Below are 14770 nucleotides of genomic sequence, written 5' to 3'. Positions count from 1 at the left end.
GGCTGCAGAGCCAGCAGCAGAAGCTCCTTGATTTCCCCCACTCAGGCCCTTTCCACAAACCCCTCCCCCCATGTATTTTATTTTCTCCCACATGTTTTCTTGTTTGTGACCTGATCTGCTCCTCACAACAGCTCTGTGAAGTCCATAGCAGAGACAGGACGTCCATGATGCTCACTGGGCAGAGAGGGAAGCTGAGGGCAAGAATAGTAGGTGACCTGCCCTAAGGCACGTGGGCAGAGTTATTCCCATCTCTCGGATGGGGCAAGTGGGCTCCAAGATGTCATTAGTTCTGCCTCCATGTCTGACTCCTAGTCTAGGGTCCTACCCGCCCTTTGGTGCTGTCCTTTCTTGTACCCTGGGCACCTTTGCCCTCACCCCCACTTCTCAAAATACAAATGAGGCAGAAGGTGGAAGTTTAGCAGAGAGAAGCCTCTGCATTGCGATAGCCTAGAGCCCTCCCAGCCTCCCGTCCCACCATGCAAGCACACGCTAACACACCAACCAGAGGGGGCATGAGGAGGGAGTCCAGCTGGCATGGGGGGGCCCAACACCACCTCTCCTTCTGTGGCTGCTTGTCCCCTTCCAGGCGCACAAGGCCAGTAATCCAATCACTTGTCTGCTCCCCTGCCCTGCATCTCGGTACTTGCAGGTCCTGAGCACATGCCCTGTACCCCTGTGTCCTGTAGCGAAGGCTGAGAGAGCCCCATCCATAGCCCCTCCACACCCACCTTCTCCATACGTGTCCAGGCCTCCTACTGCCAAGCACGTCTGACTCTCTGCTTAGGAAACACGCTTGAACGATGCAGAGGACAGGCTGAAGCAGGGGAGCAGCCCTCGCCAATGACAAACAGGGGTCAGTGGGTAAAAACCTCCCTTCCCTCGGCTCTCAGGAACCCAGCAGGACCGAGCCCCAGTTGCCCACGGCGGTCACATACTCATCAATGCACCCGGGTGTATGGGAGGCCCTCCCTTCTCGGTCTCACTTTCCCACTCCTCTGCTGTGCTTCCCGGGACCACCTCCCAAAAAGCCACTTGCCCTCAAATTCTTGTCTCAGGTCTACTTCTGGGGGAAGCGAACCCACAACACGTCCTATCCTCGACTGCCCCGTGCACCTCTTTCTGAGCGCATCCGTGCTGCACACGAGCGCCCGGTACACGGTACGCTGGCCCCGTGGTACACAGCTGTCTTGTGCTCTCCCGTCCCACGGCCAGGTTTCCAGTACGCAGTCCTGCATCGTAGGTCAGGGAAGTGTAGCCCCTGCCCCGATGAGACGGTGGAGACTCTAGGGAAGCAGAATGGGACAGTGGGAAGAATGTCCTGGACCCCCGCTGGCCTTGGGCGTTGCCTGGCTGATCCGAGCTCCAGGTCCCTCCCCTGGTGGATGAACTCCAAGTGGCTGAGCTGTCATGGGTGCAGGGGAGATAACCCCTGTGGAGTGCAGCAGGAGAACAGGTCACACACGGGAGATGCTCCAGCAGGCCTCCTCCTCCTTTCTTCCTGTGCCCACTGTCTCCCAGGGGGTGCTTTAAATGCAGGGAACCCCGAGCCTCCGGTGCATTGACCCTAGGCTGGCCTGGGAAGAAGGGCAGGTGGATGAGAGGAGACTCCTGTCCTTAGCTGCCAGGGGGAGGTGCTCGATTTTGCAGAGCCTGGGAGCGTGCGTCTTGATTCCCCTTCTTTCTCTCTCCGGGTGAGGGCGAAATCACAGCATCCAGGTGTTTCACTCTCCAAGGCTGGGAGCTTCAGACAGACGACAGACGTGGAGAGGAAGGAAATGCAGGCTGAGCTGGCCGAAGATGTGTGCGCATGTTGGGCGGTGGGGGTGGGGTGTGGACACTCCCTCCGGGGCCTGAAGAATGCATGGCTGGCCACCAATCCATTTGCTCAAATCCCTGAACCACGTCCCATGATGGTGACATCAGAGCCACTCCATAAGAGCATCAGAGCTCTGGGAAAACCCGATGAGCCCGATTGGGACTTGAGGGGAAATATAAAACAAGAGAACAAACCCAGACAGCAGAACTCAGCAGGATGCCGAGAGACAGAAGAAGGGGACAGTAGGCATGTGGCCGCTCAGCGCTGGAATCTGAGGTCTATCTGAGGTTCCCAAATCAATCTGGAAGTCAGAGGCCCTTGGTTCTGGGTGCACGTCTACTAACTCTCAGTGTGGCCGCAGGACGATCTCTTTCCTCTTCGGCGCTCAGTTTTTCCAAACGCGAAAATGGGACTAATGTGAACAACTCGGAAATTTTACGTCTACTTTGAAAATTATGATGGGACGCAGCCTAGTGGTTATCAGTGCTGAGTTGAGGTTTGGATTTTTTTTTTTAAGATTTTATTTATTTATTTATTTATTTATTTATTTATTTTAGAGAGAGAGGAGAGAGAGAGAGTGGGTGCTCGTTCCAGAGCAGTGGAGGGGGGCAGGAGGGGTAGAGGGGAAGGGAGAAGAGAATCTCAAGCAGATTCTGCACTGGGCCTCGAACCTGACACAGGGGTGGATCTTAGGACCGTAAGGTCATGACCCTGAGATCACGCATGACCTGAGCCGAAACCAAGAGTCAGATGCTTGACCAACTGAGCCACCCAGGCGCTCCTGAGGTTTGGATTCGAATCTGAGGTCTGTGGTATACTGACTGTGGGCAAGTAATTAACTTCTCTGTGCCTCAGTTTCCTCATCTTAAAATGGGGATAATAGCACCTATGTGATAAGGTGGTTAAGGTGATTAAGTGGGCTAATATTTATAAAGCACTTAGAACAGTGTCTGGCATATGGGGAGGGTTATATAGTGTTTGTCAAATAAACACTCAAGTAATTTGTTACTATTACGTCATATCTGTTCCAGTGTTGTTACCTCTTCCGGGAACACTTTGCCTTTCTCTCTCCCCCTTCACATAGCAAAACCTCAATCTTACCTGCGTTATTCTTTCATATCACCCTCCTGGACACACTGTTTCCAGAGTTTTCTTACTTGGAACACAGAGGGTCGGACTGGATCTGTATTTTTCAAACTTCAGCCACTCATGTATCTCTTTCTCACTTTTTGCCTACCACCTCTACTTTGATTTACTTATATTTGCCTTTAAACTAACCATATTAGATAGAAATAGTTCCTCTAAGTGACAGGAAATCCCAAATAACAGTGGCTTATATAAGATAGGAGTTAATTTCTGTCACAAAAGTATGGGAAACTGGGGCGCCTGGGTGGCTCAGTCGTTAAGTGTCTGCCTTTGGCTCAGGGCGTGATCCCGGTGTTCTGGGATCGAGCCCCACATCAGGCTCCTCTGCTGGGAGCCTGCTTCTTCCTCTCCCACTCCCCATGATTGTGTTCCCTCTCTCACTGGCTGTCTCTCTCTCTGTCAAATAAATAAAATCTTAAAAAAAAAAAAAGTATGGGAAACTATCCCGAGCTGGTTGTTCCACAGTCATCTGGGATCCAGATTCCTTCAATTTTATTGCTCCTCCATCTTAACATGCTTCCGCCTCATGATCCAAGATGGCTGCACAAGCTCCAGCCATCAGGTTTGCATCCTGGCAGCAGGAACAACAAAAGAAGAGAAGGACAGCATACCCCCTTCCTTTAAGAACACTCAATACATTTTGCCCACACACCACACCTCTGACAGTCTAATGGCTTACTGTCCATTTGGTCACACCTCACTGCAAGGGAGGCTGGGAAATGGAATCCTTATTCCAAGGGCACTGTGCCAGGTACTGATCAAGAGTTCCATCCCAGTGGGAGAAAGGGAGAGTAGATATTAGAGGAAACCAGCAGATTATGTTGCCCCAATTTTATAGAGACTCATATTTTTTTCTCTTTCACTCTAAGCAATATTACCACAATATCTCTGGCTTCATGGACTAGTTACATATTTTTCTAAATTACATTAAAATAAATACCTAGCCATTAAAATGAATACATATATACATATAGGTGTGTGTGTACAGGTACAGATACAGATATACCCTAGAGGGCGGGAGACTGTTACTGTCCCCAGTGACATATGCCTCTTGTTATTGACACCCTTACGCAGACCCCTCCCCTTGAATCTGGGCTGAACTGTGATCGCCAGTAAAGCAACAGAATGCAGCAGAAGTGACACTATACCTGTTTCAACCCCCAGCTTTTTTTTGTTTAAGATTTTATTTATTTATTTGAGAGAGAGAGAGAGAAAGAGCAAGCAGGGGGAGGGCTAGAGGGAGGGGGAGAGAAAGAATCCCAAGCAGACCCTGTGATGAGTACGGAGCCCAGCACAGGGCTCCATCTCACAGCCCTGAGATCATGACCTGAGCCGAAATCAAAAGCCGGACGCTTAACCAATACAGCCCCCCAGGCGCCCCTCAACCCCTGGCTTTAAGAAGCTCTCACAACTCCTTCTTTTGTACCCTGGGGAAAGTTGAGTGGCATATACAAACTCTGACCACCTTGAGACCATCACTGTGTGAGGAAGCCCAAGCTAATTACCTAGAGACCGTGTGGAAGAAAACGGAAAAATTCAGCTGACACCTGACAGTGAGAACTTGGTCCCAGACACATAGCCATGTCTGAGCTTTTCCAGCCAACTCCCAGCACTATGGACCACTCCAGCCGACGCCACGTAGAGCAGAATCGAGCTGTTCCGTCGAGCCCAGCCCAAACTGCAAACTGAGCAAATAAATGGTGATTTTCTTTTAGACTGTTAAGTTTTGGGGTGGTGTGTTATGCTACAATCTATAACCAAAGCTCATTTATCTATAACACCTCAAATCATGTTATGCATCATTACTGTTTGAAAAATTCTGGATTAAGTGACGCTCTCACGTTCTAGAAGAACGTGTGCTCTCTCTCTCTCTGTCTCTCTCTCTCTCTCTCTCTCACACAGACTCAGACATCACTAGATAGATGCATAAGCAGGAAATTGATTGAAGACTTGTGGTGTGCCAACATGACCACAGTAACCTCCCAAATGGTCTCTGTTTTTTCTCTTGTCCCCTTGCACCTAGGAGCAGCCAAAGAGAGAATGTTTGGAAAACGCAAGTCTGATCACATCCCTCCCCTGCTTATCACCCACCCACTGCAGTGTGCACGAGGGGTCTCCTCAGGTCCAACTACACGCTCACACTCAACAGATGACCGGAAGCCACAGTTGGCATTGACCTACTCCGAAGGATCTAGGACAGGAACCTTAGCTTGCTCGCATGGCACTCAGCGAATGCTGACACCAAGCACTTCTCTCAGTGGGGGTCCTTCCTGCCCGCCAGCAGAGGAAAGCATGGGTGCAAGGTGATGAGATCCCGTCAGTGGGTGCAGGAGCCAGCCCAGCTTAAGAGCGTCATGCCCCATGGGAACACGCGTCTTTGGACCTGCCCGGTTACCTGAGTCACCGTGCTCGGGAAGCCCAAAGTATGATTTTCCACCAGGTACTTTTCCTTCCAGTCCAGATGTAGATTACCAATCTCTCCATCCTTGTTTTTTAAAAAATTATTTTTAGAACAATTTTAGATTTATAGAAAAATTGGGAAGGTAGTACAAAATGTTCCTCTAGACCTGGCACCCAGTTTCCTTTATTATTAAATCTTACGTTAGTATAGGACATTTGTTACAATTAATAAACCAAAATGGATACGTTATTATTAGGTAAAGTCCATACTTACTCAGAGTTCCTTAGTATTGACCTAATGTTCTTCTTCTGGCCAGGATCCCACTGGGGATACCGTGCTACATTTAGTTGTCACGTCCCTTTAGGCTCCTCTTGGCTGTGACAGTTTCTCAGACTTGCCCTGTTTTTGATGACCTTGACAGTCTTGAGAACTGATCAGGCATTTTGTATAATGTCCCTCAATTGGGATTTGTCTGATGTTTATCTCGTAATCAGACTGGGGTTGCGGGTTTTGGGAGGAAGACCACCGAGGTAAGGTGCCATTCTCATGATATCATATCAAGGGTACATGCTCTCAACATAATCTGACTGCTGATGTTGACCTTGATCGTGTGGTTGAGGTAGTCAGGTTTGTCACGTATCTCTCCTGTAAAGTTATACCCTCTTCATGCTGTGCTCCCTGAAAGTCACTATACTCAGCCCACACTTAAGAACTGGGGAGTTATGTTCCCCCTCCTTGGAGCTGGAGTATCTATATATTTGGAATTCTGCATGGGAGATTTATGTTTTCTCCCCCTCCTTTTCATTTGTCATACTTTAGGTTACAATCCAATATTACTTTATTTGATCAAAATTGTCCAGCTGTTGAAAGCTCTTTCAGGTGCTCCCGACGCCCTTTGACACACCCCCATCGTTGTGTATGTGTGTGTTGAAGGACTTCCTTCCTTCCTGGCACCCTAAGGCGCTCCGTGTTCATCTTGTATCTGTCCTGCTCCAGTCCCAGAATCAGCCGTTTCTCCCTGGTTCCTTGGTTGGTGGGTGGTATTAGAAACCAAGTTCGGGCGCCATGTGCGCTCGCGGCTGTGCAGATCGTTGTCTGGGCTCTCCGAGCCGGCAGAGAAAGGAAATGTACATGTGTATACTAACCTGTGTGCATATGCATATCGGTAAATATCTCTGTACATGATCTTCTGCGTCTAAATTAAGCAAAACATGAGTTCATACTGATATCTCCATTTTTTTTTTTTTAAGATTTTATTTATTTGAGAGAGAGACAGAGAGAGCACAAGCAGGGGGAGGAACAGAAGGGAAGGGAGAGAGACAAGCAGACTCCTTGCTGAGCAGGGAGCCCAGTGGAGGGCTAGATCCCAGGACCCTGAGATCTTGACCTGAGCTGAAGTCCGAGCTTTACCCACTTAACCTGAGCCACCCAGGCGCCCCTGATCGCTCCGCTTCTAATCAATTACCACATGGATCATTCCAGTCTCTTTCTCAGGGGTCATTTTTACATAGCAATGTTGCCTGGTAACATAGTGGACATATGTTTATCTGTTTCCAAGGAAACAGAGCTAGATAGTTAGCCAAAGGTCGAATTCTCATGCAAAAGTGGAAGAGGTTTTGTTAACCCTTTAGTCACACGCATCAGTGGCTCCCACCGCTCTGCAGGTTAGGCGGACTCCTTGGCCTACACGCCCTGCCGCAGGCTCGGTGCAGCACTGCGGACTTTGCTTTAAGGCACGCACTACGGAAGCAGTGTTACGTTTTCTCGCCCTTTCCTCCCACTAGAATATAAGCTTCTTGAGGGTAGGGCTGAAGTTTACCTAGTTAACCAATATATGACACGGGCTCAGTAAATATTGGCTCATTTGCTTCATTCTTCATTTATCAAGAGTTTTCGATGGGTTGGCCCCTTTTCTAGTCTCTGGGGATATGCAGGGAGGGAAACAGGCAAAGCTTCTGGCCCTTGGGACTTACTTTTTAGTGGGGGTGACAAGAACAAAGAAAGAAGCTCATGGCAGGAGTTGGTAAATGCTATGGAGAAAAATTCAGAGTTAAGGAGTAAAGGCTGCTGGGGCAGTACTAGTTTTAAAAGGATGGTCTGCCCAGCGTTCTGGGATCCAGCCCCACATCAGGCTTCTCCACTGGAAGCCTGCTTCTCCCTCTCCCACTCCCCCTGCTTGTGTTCCCTCTCTCGCTCGCTGTCTCTCTCTCTGTCAAATAAATAAATAAATAATCTAAAAATAATAATAAAAAAATAAAATATAAATAAATAAATAAATAAATAAATAAATAAATAAATAAATAAAAGGACGGTCTGGGAAGGTGTCTCTGAGAAGGCGGCATCTGACCAGGGACTTGAAGGAAGCGGGGGAGTGGGCTCTGGGGATATCAGCAGAAGAGTGGCCCGGGCAGAAGGAACAGCAAAAGCAAAGGCTGTGAGGCAGGTCTGCACATGACTGCAGGAGGGACCTGGGAGAGCTTCGCAGGGAGGTCTCACCCAGTCACCAGAGCCCTTCCTATATCCACATCTCATCCACAGATGAGAAGCTGGGCCCCGCGCCCTTTGCACAAGACCACACAGCTGTGAGTGGCAGTGCTGCGAGGCACGCGGGAGTCGGGCACCACAGCTAGCTTCCCCTCGAAGTCCTGAACCAGAGGCCAGGCCTCCCAAGGCAGGGAGAGACTGACGCCTCCCCATGCCCGAGGTCCCGCGCGGGTCTCCACCACTCCAGCCTCCAAGGCGCAGGTACCCAATTTCCAGGGTGGCCTCTGCCATCCTGCACAGGCCTTCGGAGCAGGACATGTCAGGCTGTCCCAGGAGGTGGTTAGGAACCAGGACAGGGCATGCCCGTCCTTTCCGATGGAGGAACCCGGCTGATCTTCTGAAAGGCCCCAGAGTCGGCATTTTCACGATCCCACTGACAGGTGAGCACTGAGGCTCAGAGAGGCGAGACGACCGAGTCTTCGTGGAAACCCCATGATCTTCGGACCGAACTTCCCTCAGGGCTTGTCCTGGGCCTCCAGAGACGGGGCGTCACCTCCACTTTTGTGCTCTGGGCTCCTCCCTTGATTCCACCTTCATCTGGGCCCTGTAAAGGAAAGAGACAGTGAGCACCTACCCACCTTCCATCCACTCACACTGCGCTGTCTCGAGGGGATCAGACAGGGGCCCTGTCCTCCAGGAGCGGCCAGTCCGATGAGGGAGGCTGGCACGCAGAGAAAATAACTTTGAGAGATCAGAGCAATAATGCAGGCAAAGGGCCAGCCCAGGGGAAGGGGCCCGAGGTAGGCTTCCCAGGGGAGAAGGCATTGCAGCTGGGCCCTAGAAGGCGACGGTGCGTGTAGCCATTGGCAATTCCCCAAGAGAACACCCACCTTGGGCTGTGCGCCCCACTGTCCCACAAAGAAGAGCAAGGAAAGGAAGGGGGTTCGTCAGGAGCTTCCTTTTAGCCTTCAGGTGGCGCCCTTGAGCCACGGAGCCGCACGCGCCTGGGAAGACCGTCCCGACCTAAGGACCTGGGAGAGAACCCGGGTCCCACCTGAGGGCTGTGCGTGTTGGAAGGGGTGGGGGCGGAGGGGGCCAAGCGGCTGCGCGAGGCAGGGGCGCCCCAGACGGAGGTTGAGGAGGAGGCAGGCGGCGGGGGAGGGGTCTCCCTCAGCACCCACCCCCGCGCCCCGCCCCTGCACTCGACCCCGCGGGTTCAGCGCTTCAATTCCCCGAGCCCGGGAGCGAGCGAAACATATAAGCCCTCCGGGGACGGGGAGGAGCTGCAGCCCGATTCCCCGCTGGCCCGACACCCAGCCTGCTGCCCGCCTCCCCGTCCCTCCCCGCGCTAACTCTCCGGGCGCCCTCGCCGGCTGCGGGCGGAGCTCGATCGGCGGCGCTCGGAGCTCCCCGGCCCCCGCCCCTGCCCCTCCCTCCCCGGAGCCCCCGGCGGCCGCCGCCGTAGAGCCCCGCGCGGCGCGAGCAGGTACGTGCGCCCCGGCGGCGGCTCCGGGCCGGGCCGGGGAGGGGGCGGGAGCCGGGGAGGGCGAGGCGGTGGCGGCCGGGCCCGCGCGCGCCCGGGCTGCGCCGCAGCGGAGACACCGGCGGGCGGGCGCCGGTGCGGGGAGGCGGGCGGGCGCCCGGGGAGGACGTGCCCCTGCCCCGGCCCGCGGGCCGCCGGTGCCCGCGTCTCCCGCGCGCGGAGCCAGGGAGGGAGGCCCGGCGCAGGTACGCCCGCGGACCGGGAACGGCGGGAGCCGGCAGGAGGCCGAGGGCCCCAGGCGCCGAGGGCCGGCGAGACAGAGCTAGCCTGACCTCGCGGCCCGGCCGAAGGACACGCGGCGAGGGGCCCCGGGCGCACGCCGGTCCGCGAAGAGCCGGGCCTCCCTCGGCCGCCTGGCCGCCGTGCTACCGGCGCCGCCCGGCCGGGTCCGGCCTGGCCCGGCCCCGCCGCGTTTGTGGTCAAGGGCAGGAGCAGGGGGTGTGAGCTGCGAGCAGGCGGGCGCGCGGTGCGGCGGGCAGCCGGGGTGCTGGGCTTTTCTGCGTGGAACTTTGGGTATAACAGCGTGGACCTGCGTGTGCGTATGTGCGCGCCCCGAGGCTTTGTGTACAACTCGTGCGTGTGTATCGATTGGGTTTTGGGAAGCTTCACCCACGGGCACTGTGCGTCTGTCTCCCCGCGTGTTAGTGCACGCGGGGGGGTGGGGTGCTGGTCCCCGGGGGGGGTCTCGGTGGGTGCCGCCTGGGGGGGTAGTTAACTGTGTGTGCGTAATCAGCTCTGCCTCTTCCCGGGGTGTGAGTCCCAGTGTGGTCTGCGGATCTGTGGGTCACACTGCGTGGCTTCCCATGTCTGTGGGTGCTGCCTGTAGAAAAGGTCCCTGGGGGTGTGAATGTGGATCTGAGGTGTGTCTTTCAGGGCCTGTTGGACTGCAGATGAAATTGGAGTGATCGGAGTGTTACTGGTAAGGTTAGAGGGGCGCGGGGTGGGGGGCGGTGGTGGTGTGGTGAGCAGTGGACACAGCATCTTTGTCAGTTTGTTTCCGCTTGTGTGTTTGGGGGGGCGGTAATTGACTGGGCATGCCCTTGTGTAACTGGTGGGGAATGGTGGAGATCTCTGAATCTGTGTGGGAGACATCACAACTCAGGGAGACTGGGAGCCTCTTTTTTCTCTGCCCTTTTCCTAACTCTGGCATCCTAACAAAAAGTTTTGGGTTCCTGCTAGGTGAAAGAAAGCTCTGCTCCAAGAATTTGGGTGCCCTGAGTTTCCTTGGAACGTGGAGGCATCAACACGCTGGTCCGGGAGGGGAGTTCTGGGGCCACTCCAGGAGCTGAGTTCTGTGGAGGGTACTGAAGATCTGGTTGGAGGGGGGGGTGGGCACTCTGGACACCCACTGGGCAGGAGTGGTCACCGCCCCTCCCTGTTTGCGGTGGCACTCAAGAAAATGCTTTTGGTGCCAAGAGTAAAAAAGCCAGCCAGCATACCACACCTCTCCTCTCTGTTTACTGGAAAGTTGGGAACAGCCTGGGCAGAGCCTGGCTCTGAGTAGGTACCCCGCTACCCCGGGGTTGGGGGAGGGATCGTCTGCCTGGGCCAGTTGCCAAGCCATTCCTGAGGGCTGGCTGTGTTCCAAGCCAGGGGGCTGGACCCGGATGGGATTCAGACACATCCCTGCCCTCGGGCAGCTCACTGTGGCCTTAAACAGCGGGACAAAGTAGAGTCCACCAGTGGGGGCTGGAAGAACCAGGGAGGGAGGGTGGGATGATGCCAGGGGTGCAGGAGAATGCAGGTTCGCGGGTTTGTCGGTGATAACAATTCTTAGGGAAACTGTTTACCTTCTGGCCCCCACATGCATGCCAGGGGATCGTGCCACGGGGCTCATGGGGCCCGTCAAGGAGAGACTCCCCAGGGAAGTGCCTGCTATAGGGCGGGCGGGTGCTCAGTAAACGTTTATTAAATTGGAACTCGGGCAAGAGGGACGTGGTGGTAGGAACGGGTTGTAAGTGGAAACAGGCTTTGTACTCACATGAAAGGCCCTGTGTGTGCTAAGAGGAGGTATCTGCGGCAAAGTCCACGTTGGAAGGAAGATCAGAAAGATTGAAAAACGTGCCTTCTTGCACTGAGGCTCTGTGAGTTTCATTCATTCGTTCCATTCATTGGCACTTCATTCGCTCATATTCTCTCTCTCTCTCTCACACACACACACATGCAGAACCACAGGGCACGGGAGAATACACTCAGGTTTGGGAATGCAGAGAAACATCTAGAATCATGTGTATATGTGTGTGTAGACATACCAGGGCATGTGAGCCACTCTGTACCTGGGGGTCTCTGGACAGCGTGGGCACTTGGGTCTGTGGGCCTGGGGCCCTGGGTATATGTGTCCCCAGGATGTCGGCGTGTACAGGGGACAGAGAAGTTCTGCTGTGGGGGCAGGAGTCTAGATGTCAGGCGGGGCAGGGGCCTGAGGAGGAGGCTCGGACGGGGGGGGCATTGGCTCTCCCTGGGGGGGGGGGAGCATCTCCACTCCATCTGAGGGTGCTTGTGAGGGAATGAGGGCCTACATTGGCCAGATTCTTCCATTTTGTAAGAGAAGCCAGGAATCCAAAGTTTAAAATGTAAAATCTTTTGCTTTTTATATATTGGCAACTACTTCAAAAACAAATGAACAGACCAGCAACAACAAAAAAGCAAAACTTCTACGAGCCAAATATGGTCCGTTGGCTGAAGCTGGCATTCTCTGACGGGAACGCACGTGTGCCGTCTGTGCGTGTGGGTGTGTGTCCGCGTACTTGGGTGTGTCCTTCGTGAGCAGACACTGCCCCCTTCTCCCCTCGCCCTCAGCTCCCCTTCCATGGTCCCGATCCAGCCCCCCCCCCCCACTTCTACTTCCATAAAGGCATTCGGCTTTGACCTCAGTCACTTTGACCTCAGTCACGGCCCTCAAATGGGCTCCTTCCTCTTCGCCCTCTCAGCCACCATCCCTGCCACCCCCGACCACAACAGATTCCTCCCTGGACTCCTGACCTCCGCTCTCCTCCTTCCCATCCTGTCTTCCACGCAGGAAGGAGCCCAAGAGAGCGTCCCGAAACCTAGGCAGGGGTCAGAACTCTCTGCGCCCACACCTTGCCTCCCTGACTCCCTGGACTGGCCTCCAGAGTCCTTTGAGAGCTGGTCCCAGCTGACCTCTGAGGCACCCCTCTCTAGAATGCCTTCACCCCACTCCCCCACAGCTGCGGGGTTTCCCACTCATCCTCTGAGGTCCAGCTCAAATGCCACCTCCTCCCAGAAACTTCCCTGACTTTCTCCTTTTCGTCCGCACACCATCGTCATCATCTCTGCCCCTCCCCATGCCCGCAGTCACCATCATTTCATAACGACAGTGTCCATTAATTGAACTGGCTGGGGCCTGACATCGTTTTATGAAATCCCCGCATCAACCCTAGGAGGGCAGTGTTTCACTTACTCCCATTTAACAGATGAGAACATTGAGTCTGGGAGGGGTCACATCACTTGTCAGGGTTCGAGCGGTGAAGCTGGCATTTGAACCTGGTATCCGCTGTCTGAATGATAACTTACTGAGCATCGATCGTTCCGAGTCCTTTATACGGATGATCTTGGTCCCCGACGTCAGTCCCATTAAGTAGGGAAGAGTAGTGTTATCGTCACTTAATAGACAGGGAAACTGAGGCCAGAGAGGATAAGTAAATTGCGCCAAGGCACGCGCCAGCCGGTGGTGAAGCAGGGTCCTGGCCTGGCTTGGACGGCCCCACTCTGTCGTTGTCTGAGTCCCCGTTCCCACCCCCATCTGGCAGGCTCGCCCAGGTGGGAACCGTGCCCGGCCGCCCTTGCATCGCTCCCAGCCGAGCGTGATGTCCGGTGCCAGCAGGCTCCTGGCGGAGGCTTGGTCAATTTGACTGACTTTCTCTTTTCTCTTCTAGCTGCCAAGGGGCCAAGGGATGAGCGGGGGCCCTCCTTCCCAATGGCATCTCCCCCCGGTCTGGAACTGAAGACGCTGCGCAATGGCCCCCAGATCCCAAGGAGACCCGCTCCTCTGGGCCCGGCGGCTCCGCCCAGGGAGGGTGTGGAGAATGTCTGCTTTTCCTCGGAGGAGCACGAGACCCGTTTCCAGAACCCGGGGGACACCAGACTGGGCAGATCCCCCAGCCCCCCGGGGGGTGTCCCCTCACAGCCCCGATCCCAGCGGGACGATTTATCCCTGCGTTCAGAAGAGGGGCCAGGCCTAGAGCCCGTGAGCCGCCCGGTGGATTATGGCTTTGTTTCTGCTCTGGTTTTTCTGGTGAGTGGGATCCTCCTGGTGGTGACAGCATACGCCATCCCACGGGAGGCCCGCGTCAACCCTGACACAGTGACAGCACGGGAGATGGAACGACTAGAGATGTACTATGCCCGCCTGGGCTCCCACCTGGACAAGTGCATCATCGCGGGCCTGGGGCTGCTCACCGTGGGTGGCATGCTTTTGTCAGTCCTGCTGATGGTCTCGCTGTGCAAGGGGGAGCTGTACCGCCGGCCCACCTTCGTCCCTGGCAGGGGCTCCAGGAAGACCTATGGCTCCATTAACCTGCGCATGAGACAGCTCAATGGGGACGGGGGCCAGACCCTGGTGGAGAACGAAGTTGTCCAGGTCTCAGAGGCCAGCCACGCCCTCCAGGGGTCTTAAGTAAGAGCCCACCCTATCTGGCTGCTTCAGCTTCAGGGCTACAAGGCCCCCGCGAGCCTGGGGTTGCAGACTTGATCTCCACGGAGGGCCCTGCGGAAGGAGCCTTGGGTGCTGGAGGGGGCGTCCTGGGGCCAGGCCCAGGCTGCACGTGGGAGAGCAGCCCCCCGATCTGTTTGCAGCTTGAGGTTTTGCCTAAGGTTGGTTTGGAGGATGGCTTCTGCTGCTAAAAATACAAAAGTTTGGAAACCGCTGCCCTTGGAGGATGAGGTTTCTTGGCATTTCCGAGGATCGAGAGCCATTTGAAAGGCTGCCCATCCTGTTCCTCGGGGAATTCCGGGATCTCTGCTGTCCTCATCAGCCAAGTGTGGGTGTTGGGCGACCTTGGAGGGACCCCCCTTTCAGCCCTGACCGTCTGTTGGGAGGTGGCTTCCCGACGAGAGGAGAAATCAGCACTGAGGTGACCGTCCCCTCTCCAGGCCTCAGTCCCCCTGCTGTGAAGGGAGAGGGTTGGGCTGGATGATCCCCGGGGCCCCTCCAGTTCTGCCCTAGGAATGGGAGCCCCGTAGATCTCTGCCTCGGGCCACTCCTACAGGAAAGGAGGGTGTCGGGCAGCTGCTTACCATTCTCTGTGCCATTTTCTGGCCCGGCTCTGGTGGCCACCACCGTCACACATGCAAACAGCTGGCACAGTCCTGCCAAAGAGCCCCTTAAGTCCCTGGGTTAGGCTGGGTTCAAGTCCAAAGT

General features: G+C 55.0%; 1 protein-coding gene across 1 annotated transcript; it reads left to right on the top strand.

The window, feature by feature from the left end:
- The first annotated feature begins 9291 nt into the window (after window positions 1-9291).
- TMEM74B (transmembrane protein 74B) lies at window positions 9292-14458 on the top strand. The gene is made up of 2 exons (XM_044385617.3): window positions 9292-9333; window positions 13287-14458. The coding sequence occupies exon 2, from the start codon at window positions 13328-13330 to the stop codon at window positions 14024-14026; it is 699 nt and encodes a 232-aa protein (XP_044241552.2). The 5' UTR covers window positions 9292-9333; window positions 13287-13327; the 3' UTR covers window positions 14027-14458.
- Window positions 14459-14770: the final 312 nt, after the last annotated feature.

This window comes from Ursus arctos, unplaced genomic scaffold (assembly GCF_023065955.2).
Source record: "Ursus arctos isolate Adak ecotype North America unplaced genomic scaffold, UrsArc2.0 scaffold_16, whole genome shotgun sequence".
Taxonomy (NCBI): domain Eukaryota; kingdom Metazoa; phylum Chordata; class Mammalia; order Carnivora; family Ursidae; genus Ursus; species Ursus arctos.
The sequence above is the reverse complement of the archived record's forward strand: the minus strand, read 5'-3'. Positions and strand labels throughout refer to the sequence as shown.

Excerpts from the sequence above, each read along its gene's own strand:
- TMEM74B (XM_044385617.3), top strand. The coding sequence starts at position 13,328 with ATGGCATCTCCCCCCGGTCTGGAACTGAAGACGCTGCGCAATGGCCCC.